At 40.6% G+C, this 13219-nt stretch overlaps 1 protein-coding gene across 2 annotated transcripts; it reads left to right on the forward strand.

Annotated features, from left to right (window-relative positions):
* The first annotated feature begins 920 nt into the window (after positions 1-920).
* Positions 921-12732, forward strand: DSEL (dermatan sulfate epimerase like). Of its 2 annotated transcripts, none has more exons than XM_084509033.1 (2): positions 921-1394; positions 2082-12732. In XM_084509033.1, exon 2 carries the CDS (start codon positions 3074-3076, stop codon positions 6722-6724), a length of 3651 nt encoding a protein of 1216 aa, XP_084365159.1. In that variant the 5' UTR covers positions 921-1394; positions 2082-3073; the 3' UTR covers positions 6725-12732. The 2 variants fall into 2 exon arrangements, with proteins under 2 accessions (XP_084365159.1, XP_084365160.1); XM_084509034.1 differs by lacking the exon at positions 921-1394 and adding an exon at positions 1716-1854.
* Positions 12733-13219: the final 487 nt, after the last annotated feature.

Below are 13219 nucleotides of genomic sequence, written 5' to 3' on the forward strand. Positions count from 1 at the left end.
GCCATTATACATTCTTTTCAATATAGTTATAAACTGGGTAGATTAAGAAATACTTAAACATGCAACTGTATTTTCTAAGATATTCGGGAAAAAAAAAAAAAAAAAAAAAAAAAGTTAAGATGAATGTAGGTTAAGCCTGGGAAGAAGTAGTGACTCATGCTCTTGGGTTGATTAAAGCCCACACGAAGTAGGGTTTATAAACACGGTAGCCGGTAACATTTCAAAAAGCTCACACTCTTTCCCTAGAAAGTACTTACTACCGAAGAACAGCTTGGTTACACAACCAGCCTCGCAAAGCTCGGAAAGCCGTCACCAGCAATGCAAACTGCGATTCAAAATCGAGAATGGCGTTGTGCCTCTTGAATGTAGCGGGAGGACCACGGGGCACCCAGCGGGCGAGCCAGCAGCGCCTGGCGGCCCTTCACCGCATCGCTGACCGTGAACGAATCCAGGGGTAATGTTTTGTACGTCTCATTACGGTTTTATATTTTACTTCAGAAGCCTACAGCTGAAGCTGAAGGAGAGCCATTTTAACGCCTCGCATCAACTAAAGTGCCCGCTCAGGGAGGCGGTTACAGAAAGCGGGACCTCCAGCGAGGGGATGCTCGCGGTCTGGGAGCTGCGGGCACTTTCACCTCTTCAATCCTCCCTCGTAAACTTGCGAGCCCCAGACCAGACGGCTGCTGCCGCCCTGCCCGACCCCCGCCGCACCTCCTCTCCCGCGGAAAACCTCTCCCACCTGCCTGCTGCTGCCCGCACACCACCACCTCCCCAGCCACCCCCGGACCCTCACCGCGGCATCGGGGCGGCCGCCACCGCTGGAGCCGCCCAGCCCCGCCTCTCCCCCGCCCGCCCCCACCTCCCCAATCCGCCGCCGCTCCCGGGCTCGGCCACCCCCCCGGCTCCGGCCCCGGCCCTGCCCCCGGGCGCGCCCGCCGCGCTCAGCTGGCAGCCGGCTGCCGAGGCGCAGGGGCGGCGGTGTCATCAGCTGCGGGAGCACGGCTCGGCTTGGCAAGCGGCTCACGCAGTCGCAGGGAAGAGCAGCAGCTGGGAGCGCGGCCGCCACGGAGGACCGGCACGTCCCTGTTCGCGTTCCTGTTCCGCGGGGAGGGCTCCGCCGATCCACCGCCCCCTCCTCCGGGAGCCGCCGGGGGAGGGCTCGGACGCGAAGTTGCAGCCAGCCCGGGGGAAAAGTAGCGGCAAGGCGGAAGGGGCCGGAGCCGAGCCCAGCTCAGCCCAGCCCAGCCGAGCCGAGAGGGGCCGCCGCAGCGCGCTGCCGCCCGCCGCCCCCCGGACGGGGCTGACCCCGCGCCCCCGGCCGCGCTCACCGGGACCCCCGCCTCGCCCCGGAACCAGCACCGAGGGAGAGGGGACGCTATCGGACGCCGCTGCGGGTAAAACGGGGGTGAAGCCGCGGGGAACACGGCATGAAGAAACCGGGGAGGCGGGCGAGGGGCGGCGGGGGGCCGCGGCGTGCGGGGGCGAGCCACGGAAACTTGCTCAAGTTGTGCGGCCCCGGGCGGCGGGGAGGGGTCAGGCGGGGGCCGAGCCGGCGGCGGGCGCCCTCTGGTGGTCGCGGGGGAGGCCTCGCCGTGCCCCCGCCACCGCTGCTGGAGGGGCCGGGGGCGTCCCGCAGGGCGGTGGCGCGGCGGAGGGAGGGGTGCTACTGGCCCTCGCCGCCGCCCCTCTTCTTTCCCTTTGAGGGCCGAGCCGCACGGGTGGCGTGCTCGGTGCCCTTCTGATAGGAGGGAGCTCCATCCGGCTGCGGGGGCGCGTTCGGGATGTCTGCCTGGGGGTAGCTCGCCGTAGTGCCAGGAAAATTTGCCTCGAGAGCCGGGAGTCGCTCGGGTCAAGGTGAAATAAAGAGAATCTATGTAGCCAATCCGACTTTCCGTTTTGACGGAGTTTTGTGGAACTTTGGAAATGTTCCTTTTTTGTTTAATTTCTTTGAGGGGGAAGAAAAAAAAAGTGTATTAACCCTCATCTTTCCTAAAAGCATTGACCATTCCTCATGACTAAATACTTTGAGTATGTTCTGGCACCTGTATAGCTTCAGAGAACTTCTGTTTGTGTTTTCACAGAAAGAACCAACATGCAAAGTGGAAGGAAAACCGAAACTGCTCTTTTAGCAAACAAATACTGGCTTTCAGCCCCTTTCATATGTTTTCATTTCACTTCGTAATGGGAGGAGCACGATTCTCTGAATCATTGAGGCAAAATTTGGGCATCATTTGCTGAAGATAAGATGAAAGAAGACTTGAAAATGTGTCGATATTCAATGACTATTAATTCAGACAAACCTTTCACAAAGGGGAATAGTGGTTAAAATTACCGCAGTCTCATCTAAAGGAGCTAATGAAGGATTTCTCTTCATTTTTTCTTTCTTCCCTTTCTCCCATGAGTCCAAAAAGAGCAAGATGGAAAGAGTGTGTATCCAAATCAAGATAAGAGGAAGGCTGAAGAAAGTAGCTTCAGTTTTTAAGTGTGTTTTCCAAGTGCTGTAAATTCCCTAAATAATCAAATTCAACCCATTGTTTTGAATAAATTATATCTTTTTGTGATCAGTGAAGGTTTTTTTTTTTTTTTTTTTTTTTTTTTTGGTCAGCTATAGGAGTGGAATTTGACCTGATTGAAAGTATTAACACAGAAAATGTATGGCTCTGATTCCTGTTTTCAAATCAAAGTTTACAAGTTATCAAAGAATAGTGTTTTGGTTTCTTTCAGTTTCTGACTGTGTATTGTCAACCTGCATTTTGTATGTTTATCTTGGAGATTTTACTTTCTCCCTATTTTAATGCTTATACTGACTGTAGTGTTGTATTTGAGAAAAATGTGAACAGGCAAGGCACCTGAGATTTAAGTTCTCAACAGCGTCGTTATTTCAGTGTTGTAGCTCAAATTACGAGTAATCTGAGTATCTGTTAGAATGTGCAGTAAACACTAAATCTTTTCTTTGAAGAAAAAAATGCCTTAAGATGCTCATGCTTGTGCTAACTGGATCAAAGCTTGATATCTGAACATCGTGTTTTGTTAGGAAGTGCGTGCCTGGGGAAGAGGAGCTGCCTAATGGATCATGGCTCTGATGCTTACAGGGCATACCTTATTTCTATCATTAATGATGTTTGCTGTCTTCACTTTTGAAGAATCTGTAAACAATTACTCAGATTGGGTGACTTTCATGGAAAATGTAGGTCAATATGAGAAACAGAAACTTGAAGGTCTTGGTGCTGAGCAGAAGTTGAAAAAAACAGTTCTTCATCCAAATTTGTATTTTGATGCTGAAGATGTCCATGCACTGAGGCAGAAAGCTCACACAAGCCACTCACATCTATTTAGAGCTATTAGAAGTGCAGTGATAGTTATGCTATCCAACCCATTATACTACCTACCTCCACCCAAGCATGTTGATTTTGCTGCAAAGTGGAATGAGGTTTATGGTAACAATCTGCCACCACTAGCATTTTATTGTTTGCTGTGCCCTGAAGATAAAGCTGCATTTGATTTTGCCCTAGAATATATGGACAGAATGGCTGGTTACAAAAACTGGTTAGTGGAGAGTGCACCTGGTGATGAAGTGCCACTGGGACACTCCCTAACTGGATTTGCCACTGCTTATGACTTCTTGTATAATTCACTGGAAAATGTGAGAAGACAAAAATACCTGGAGAAGATACGGTCTGCAAGTGAGGAAATGTATGAATACTCAAAGGTTCGTTCCTGGGGAAAGCAGCTTCTCCATAATCATCAGGCAACCAATATGCTTGCTTTGCTCACTGGAGCTTTAGTTACAGGGGTGGATGACGGATCTCAGGCAAATGTTTGGAAACACACTGTTGTTGATGTGATGGAGAAAACAATGTTTCTGCTTAATCATATTGTAGATGGGTCTCTGGATGAGGGAGTAGCTTATGGGAGTTACACAGCTAAGTCCATAACCCAGTATGTTTTCCTGGCCCAGCGTCATTTTGGTATTAACAACTTGGAAAATAATTGGCTCAAAATGCACTTTTGGTTTTACTATTCCACGCTATTACCAGGCTTTCAAAGGACTGTGGGCATAGCAGATTCTAATTACAACTGGTTTTATGGTCCTGAGAGCCAACTGGTTTTCTTGGATAAGTTTATCATGAAGAATGGAGCTGGCAACTGGTTGGCACAGCAAATTAGAAAACACAGACCCAAAGATGGACCAATGGTGCCATCCACTGCACAGAGGTGGAGCACATTGCACACCGAGTTTATATGGTATGCTGCTGAAATCACTCCTCAACCACCTCCTGACTATGGCACTGCTAAATTGCATGTGTTTCCTAATTGGGGAGTTGTTACCTATGGGGCTGGATTGCCAAGCAGCCAGACAAACACCTTTGTGTCCTTCAAGTCTGGAAAACTCGGTGGACGTGCTGTGTACGATATTGTCCACTTTCAACCATATGCCTGGATTGATGGGTGGAGGAGTTTCAATCCAGGACATGAACATCCTGATCAGAACTCTTTCACTTTTGCTCCCAATGGACAGGTGTTTGTATCTGAGGCTCTCTATGGACCTAAACTCAGCCACCTGAACAATGTCTTGGTGTTCGCCCCATCTCCTACTAGCCAGTGCAACCAGCCTTGGGAGGGACAGCTTGGTGAATGTGCCCAGTGGCTGAAGTGGATTGGTCGTGAGGTTGGAGACTCAACTGGAGAAATTATAACAGCCTCCCAGTCTGGGGACATGATGTTTGTGAGTGGTGAGGCAGTCTCTGCTTACACATCAGCAATGAAATTGAAAAGCGTATATCGCATTTTGCTGCTCTTAAATTCTCAGACATTGTTAGTTGTAGACCATATCGAGAAGGAGGAAGACTCTCCTGTTAATTCTGTCAGTGCCTTTTTTCATAATCTTGACATTGATTTTAAATACATACCCTATAAATTTAAGAACAAATACAACGGAGCTATGATGGATGTGTGGGATGCCCACTACAAGATGTTTTGGTTTGATCATCATGGGAGTAGTCCTGTTGCTAGGATACAAGAGGCAGAACAAGCTGCTGAATTCAAAAAGCGATGGACTCAGTTTGTAAATGTTACCTTTCCAATGAAAAGCACGCTTGCAAGGATTGTTTACCTTTTCTATGGCCCATATGTCAATGTTTCTAACTGCAGGCTCACTGATAATGCAAAGTCTGGATTTCAGATTTCACTCAGTGTCAACAACACTGAAAATACGGTCTTTGTTGTGACTGAACATCAGAATTTAAAGACCAGGTTTGATTACTTGGGATTTGGTGGTTTTGCCAAAGTAGTTCATGAAAACAAAGTAACCAAGTTTGGTCTAGGTACTGAATCTGTGGAAAAACTAATTAAAAATAATAGGGTGGTTTTCCCATTTGGATTCAAAGTGAACATAATCGCAGGGTTAATCTTGGCTGTTAGTTTGGTCATACTGGCTTTTCAGTGGCAGTTTTACATATCCTTCAGTAAAATGTTGCGTTGGATCCTTATACTAGTTATCACGTTGTGGCTTATTGAATTGGTGGATGTGTGGAGCATGTGTACCCAGCCCATCTGTGCGAAATGGAGCGGTGACTTGACAAGGCTAGAACATGATAAAGGCAATAAAGCCAAACAATTAGAAGGGAACCCCGTTGTTTTGCCAGATGTTATAATTACTTCGCTTCCTGCTTCTGGTGCAGAAATTTTAAAACAGGTGTTTTTCAATAGCAGTGATTTCTTATATATGAGGATACCTACAGCCTATCTAGAAATTCCTGAGAGTGAATTTGAAATTGATTCCTTTGTAGATCCATGTGAATGGAAGGCTTCTGATGTCCACAATGGTCATTTTCGTCTTCTCAGAGGGTGGCTCCAGTCTTTAGTCCGAGACACAAAATTACATTTACAAAACATTCATTTATATGAAGCCAGCAGAAGTAAAATTACTCAGCATTCTGCCGTAAGCAAGGACAAAAAGAAGAAATCAAAAAAGAGAGAATCTCTATCAGAGCAGAGAATCAGGGCAAGAGCAAGTCAAGATAAAGATGCTGAATATATTAGGGAATTGAGAAGACACCTTGTCTATTATCCTAGTGCACGACCTGTGCTTAGTTTAAGTAGTGGGAGCTGGACATTAAAGCTTCCCTTCTTTCAGGAAATCCTAGGACCATCAATGAGAGCATTATATGTAGTAAGAGACCCACGGGCATGGATTTATTCCATGTTGTACAAAAATAAGCCGAGTCTTTACTCCTTGAAAAAAGTTCCACAACACTTGGCTGCAATGTTCAAATGGGAAAATCATAAAGGAAAATGTAGTCTAAATGAAGGCTATGCATTTGAATATGAATCATTAAGAAAAGAACTTTCAAAATCTAATTCAAATGCTGTTTCTGTGTTGTCCTATTTATGGCTTGCAAACACAGCAGCAGCACTGAGAATAAATGGCGATTTGCTGCCAACAAATTATCAGATGGTCAAGTTTGAAGATATTGTGAGCTTTCCTCAGAAGATGGCTGAAACAATTTTTGCCTTTCTTGGTATGCCTCTTTCTCCTGCTAGCTTAAACCAAATATTATTTGCCACCTCCACCAGTCTTTTCTATCTTCCTTATGAGGGGGAAATTTCACCAAGTAGCATTCATGCCTGGAAACAAAACATGCCCAAGGAAGAAATTAGACTGATTGAAGATATTTGTTTTTCTTTAATGGACCACTTAGGTTACCCAAAGTTTGTAGAATAAATGCTGCCGGTCAGCAGAAATTTGCACTAATCATCTCTGACTCCCAATTTGTGGATAAATATTAGAGAAGTTTGTTTATTCTTGTAAAACGTGTACAGTCTGCTACTTTCAGAGAAATTATTTTAAGAAAAAGATAGTTGTTCTTGCAGGTGTTTTTTTGTTGTTTCTTTTTTTCTTTTTTAGTAATAAATAAAAACAACTTGTAACTACTTTTGCTGCCTTTGAAAAAAACAAATAAAAAAACTGTGTGAACCCTTATGGAACTACCAGCTGAGGGCTCTATAGCTCAGGGGATTAGTAATAGAATATGGAGCTTTTCACCTCCTGCTCACCAGTTTGACCACAGCCCAGGTGCTTAGTTCCCAAAAGTAGTTACTACCTGATGATTGTATGAAGGTTTATATGAAATTAAACTGGTGGTGTTGGCCTAGTTCCCACTGCTGATAATTATCTCCCTTAGACAGGTTTTCTGAGACATTCTGTCTCACTGGTCAGTGTGGTGGTGCAAAGTAAACACAAGCTGAGGTTTAAGGCTGTTCAGCATCCCTTCAGTAGGTGAAAACAACCACAGTATTTGAGTGAATCTAGTTCCTTATTTACATCCTCAACAGGCCCAGGACTGAAATGGATATATTGAATATCACTGTATGATATGGTTCCTCCAGTTCAGAGACATGGCACTTACATTGGGTTTGTCCTTTGACTTCATTCTTCGTGGCTGACAACATCATCTTTCGTGAGCTTGAAGTAAACTATCTGAAGAAAAATAAATGGGATAAAATTTAAGAAACTAAGATATCCCAAACTAAGAGTTAAATATGGAGAGGAATTTTTTTTTTTTTTTTTTTTGTAGCTTTGACCTGCCTCACTCAACCTGTATTAATTTTGAAGGTTGTTAACGTCTTGACTCCTCATTCTGATTTATCATGCACCTCTTATCTAAGAGGTTCTGGAAGAATCATTTCTTTTTGAGTGAGACTTTTCCATCTTTCTTTGTAAAACATTTCTCTGCTGATTCTTGTGTATAAGTTCACCAAGGCCAGTGCAAATATTTGATGTCAATGTCAGTGGTCTGTTGCTGATGTCTGCATAAAATGAAAATCTAAGGTTTAGAAGATCTTAAGTTAATCTCCAGGTCTGTGTTCCTGAGGGAGGTTTTGTTTTTCTGTATTGTGTATTTCTGAAGGACAACCATTGCTTACCTCAGATCTCCTCTCAGAGAGTGGAGAAATCTGAAACTTGCTCAACTCTCAGCTACTTTACCTTTGAGTAATTCCCCACAGTAAAGTATCTCCAAACTTGTCGTTTTTATCTGCTATCATGTTTTTTATCATGACTAGCGTTTCTCTAACATGATGCTGTAATATGATATTGATTTGGAAACAGATAAGTTTGATAGGATAGATATGTCTTTGTCACAGCTTGTTTTCATTTTGAATCACAGCTTTAGTTTTGCACATTTCCATTAAGAAAAAAGGTTTCCTAATTTAACTTGCTGAGTATTCTTTGGAAATGCATGCATACTGTAAATGTCTGCAGATGTGTAAATCTGATCACAAAGCGGCATCTGTTTCCTTTACCATCTGTTTTTTATTACAAATGGAATTGTCTTGAAATATACTTCCTTTGGTTTGTGGGAGCTGCTGTTGGAGTTTGGGGTTATTATATTGAAATATATGTGTAATTTTTATTTATTTGGGTAATAAGCATTAGACAATATCAAAAGTGTAGTGAGTCTCTTCATACAGATTATAGGTGCCATTCCTGATTTCAAATATAAAAGTGTTCTTGCTTTTTCTTTCAGTCTTACTACTTGTCCCTGTCTTAATTCCTCTGTCTTCTCCTTCTCATATACACATTTCATATCCTTTGGAGTACATTGTGATGTCTCATCATGACCTAAATAACAGTAGCTCTTTCTCTACCAATCATTTGTACATCAAAATGGACCTCTAGCATGATAAACCCATTGATATTTTACAGTCTCACTTACTAAAACTTAACTGCTGTTTACTAGCAGCAGCAATTTTTTTCCTCCTTCTATCCTAAGTCTAACCCCTGGTTGGGTGGAATGTCATATTAAAGGAAATATTAAATGGGCTAATAAACACTGACATGGTAATGAAAGTTCAGTTTGCAACTATCATCCTTTCAAATGAGTTTCTATCTGAAGCCATTTTTATCATATGTAAAGAAAAAAAAATATAATCATTTCTGTACAATTTTCTGTACTTGACAGAATGTGTTTCAACATTTGCCTTCTATTTCCAGGATTTATACTCTAGAATCAGAACAAATAAAAAGGCTTTTTCTCTGTCAGATGTTTTAGGGCAACTGAAGGTAAGAATTAAGACTGACTATATATTTGTGGAAGTAGACATCTTTAAATCCCTTCCTGAAAGTGCTGTATGGAATGCTGTGATAGCCTATAAACCAACTTTTTATTTGTTTTTGTGGAGTTAAGGTGTACAGGGTGATCTGTCAAGAGGGTTATCCGTGCTTCTTTTGGAATACAGTTATCTCATGCATTTATGTTCAGAATACATGCCGTTGCTGTCATTTCTTATATGCAAGATTTAGGAGCTATTTCTTTTCTGTACTGTACTCTCCAGGGTCTAAGAATGCATAATCTATTATTCAGAATTGGATGCACTGTGTGTTCCTAGTACAAATTTAATAAGATAAAAAAGATCTCTTTTCTTTATTTTTGGATCTTGTAAGGGCAAACACGTTAACATCATTACAGTAAAATATGTAGAGGGAAAGGCAGTGTCTTTGAAAATAACAGGGTAGGAATACTTAAGATATGACAACACTAATTTTTCATGAAGTAATTGCTTTGTTTGGATTTAGATAATGAATTACTTGACCACTTGATTGAAGTTAGTACCAGACAGGAGTTATCCCAGCCATGGAGTTGATTGAGTTTGTCTTTAAACTGTGGTCTTGTACCTGCATGAACAGCAACCCAAGGGACAGTGGGAACATGCATGTTATTGCCCATATAAATATGAGACTTTGTAGAATAACTTCCAGCGACACCATCCATTTTATTTATGAATAAATTTCACAGCTATGATGTGGAAAAACAGCAATACTATGGAGGTCTGGTAGTAAATAAATAAATAAATAAATAAACAAACAAACTTGCCTTTCTCTATTAAAGGCTAGATTATAATTTTATATCTGCTGATCTTGAGTCAGATTGGTCATTACACTTTATTGTTTTCATGTGCAAATGTTCCCATTGAGACTATTGTCACTCTGTGTATGAAGAACATGTGTGTAATTTTGTATGTAATTATTTTGTGGTTGTACAGTTACCATAGAAATTCTTTTCAGTCACTTGCATCCAGAGGAAGAATGGACACAGAATTTAACCTTATCTTTCTCCATACAGTAATGTTTCAGAATGTCAGTAACATTTGAGAATGTTAGAGATTGTTGGTTCTTTTTGAAAAGCATGTATATTTAGGTATGTTGATTGACGAGTGTTCTAGCACTTTCAATTATACTTCAGCAAGATGCTCATGAAAACTAGTCTCATATTTTATCTTAACTTTGCTTCCTCTTTCTCCCTGTGTTAAGTGTTAATAATAGTTTGTACTACATTGAATGTTGTACTATATTTGAACTCTCCTATTATGAGAGAGCAAAGATTTTGACACATTTTAGAAAAGAAATTTTTATTTAAACACCTTTCTCAGAATCATATTTGGAAGCCTAAGGAAAATAAACACCAAGGAATACATCTCAGCTATTTACTTACTTTGTAACTAAGTGACATTGGCTCTGGGAACTACATGTATGCATGTGGGTCTCGGCATTCAGAGTTCTGTCAGATGGCATGAATCTATAGTCTCTGAGCACATTTACATGGTTTTATTTCCCCAGTAAGACTTTTTTTCCATGAGCAACATCAGTGATGATGAGCCACAGTATCATGGTCAAATGGGTTCCCTTCTCCCTCTTAGCATGCAATTGAGATGCAACTCTAATTGGAATTTATGTTTGAACAGTGAATTTGCAGGATCCCGGAGTGAATTTCTGGACAAGATCTTCAGTTATATGTAAAATATATGATACAACTCATTCAATGCTGAACTACTATTTTGATAGTGTTAAAATGCAAAGCAAACAACAACAACAACAAAATGCACTTCAAGTTTTATAAAGTTATCAATAACTATTTTGTAAAGCTCCAGTCATGGATTAGATTTATTTATTTATTTATTTAACCATTAAAATGGTTTCACTTGCTCTTCAGACTTCATGATGTGACTGCTAGGGGATTCTTGACTCTGCCTGACAGTCAGTTATTTCCATTATTAGTCTTGGCTAGTTTGAGGAACATGATCATACAAAATTTGGAATATAATAGTGCATTTACTCAAAAAATTTGAAGTGCACAGTTCATGATTAAGGATAATAATATGGCCCATATGTTGGGGTCCATATGTTGGTATATATAGTATCTGTGGTATTTATTTTAGGAGAGTTAGAAGTAAAAATAATTTATCTTTTTTATTATTATTATTATTTTTTTTAATAACACAAAATCATTTTCTTCAAGAGAATAAATACTGGATTTTAACACTTCTACAATGGGGATATCATATAATTCCTTTCTTTATCTGGCCTCCATTTTAGTTTTGGTTCAGACTAAAACTTTTGTTCTATGTCTTATTTGAATGGGCTGTTTTCTCAGTTAAGGTTCTGTCTGGAGACTTCAGAGTTATGATTCTGTCTGGAGATTCCATTTCATTGAATTTCTGTGAGGAATATCATGTACTACAAGATGAAATTCCTAAATTGTGAGCTGTTCGGATTTGGGTCAAAAATAGAATGATGCCTTTCTGACCTCAAAGAATGTTTTGCCATTGATTTCAACAGGGCGTAAAATACTAACCCAAATATTTCTTTCTTGGAAGGAGCTATGCAAAATTTGTGAACTAAATAGAAGTCTCTAGATCATTCTTTATTAATCAGAGACAACATTAGCTGGTTTCTAAAATGTAAAAACTGATTTGTCTTTGGATTTTTTCTCTCTTATCTAAACAAATGTTACCTTCTAGAGAATTGCTGTCTACCTAGCCTGAATATTTCTAGACAGCAGAAATTACAGGAAATGAATTCCTCAAATGATCAATCAATATTACTGTTCTTAATATTAGAAGAGAGAATGCATTTCAATAACATGAAAAATATAAATTGTGCAGTAACCATAATCAAAGCTATCTGTAGACCGGTAAATTTATAAACTCATAAATGTATGTATAGGAACAGAAATGTTCAAAATAACATATGAAGTACACTTTCAAATGTCAGGACTTTGATTTTATTTAGTGAGGAGAAATTTGCTGATACGTAATCTGCACCATTTTCATAAAGTACATGAATGGGTAATCTTGTGCTGTCTCAGAAAATAATAATAATGGGAAAACACACGTTACTGAGATGTTAGTGTTTTAAATTAAACTATACATCTCTTAGAGCTGACAATATGCTGGGATTTATATGTGATGTAAGAAAAAAATTCTGGTTTCATTCACACTTGTCTAAATATATAATAATTTCTGCAAGATTCGTCATTTCTGCTGATACAACCTCAACATTTAATTTATTGTTTTTACTGAGGTGTATTACAGTGTTTAAGAACATGACCTAAAGTAATCTAATCTCACATTAGGTAATTTAAGTGTTGTAATTAAATGAGGATCCTTGTCACTCTAGAATCAATGGAAAGCAAGTGTCACCTTCAGAAGGAAATCAGACATAACTCTTCGTAAATCCTCAAAAGCTGAGGGCAATTAAACTCTTTATTTTCGATGCCAGATGAAAGGTGTCAAATGAAATGGGGTTAATGGGATTAATTTGGCTTTAAATGTGTATGGTCTTACTTCTAAGTAAATTTCTGTCTAAGCATTTTTAGTGCATAGAAAATTTTATGTCCATAGAAAATTTTATGAAACATTCCACATAAAATAAAGCTCTTGTTAGAAAACTAACACTTCTGTGTTTTTGTGTTATCTTTTTTTTTTTTTTTCTCCCTTTTTCATCACTTAGGATATCACAAAACTTGGTGATGTAGTCACAGAATCAGAGAATGGTTGAGGTTAAAAGGGATATCTGGAGGTCGCCTACTCCAACCCACCTGCTAAAGCAGGGCCACCTAAAGCTGGTTACCCAGATCTCCAAGGAAGGAGACTCCACACCCTCTCTGGGCAACTTGTGTCAATGCTTGGTCACCTGCACAATAAAAAAGTGTTTCCTGATGTTCACAGGGAACCTCCTGCCTTTTGGGTTGTGTCAATTACCTCTTGTCCTTTCACTGGCTACCATTATGAAGAGCCTGCTGCTGTCTCCCTTAGACACTCCCTTCAGGTATTTATATGACTTGATAATACTCCCCCTCCTGAGCCTTGTCTTCTCCAGGCTAAACAGTCCCAACTCTCAGCCTTTCCTTATAGGAGAGATGTTCCAGTCCCTTAATCA

Source organism: Aythya ferina (assembly GCF_964211825.1).
Source record: "Aythya ferina genome assembly, chromosome: 2".
Lineage (NCBI taxonomy): Eukaryota > Metazoa > Chordata > Aves > Anseriformes > Anatidae > Aythya > Aythya ferina.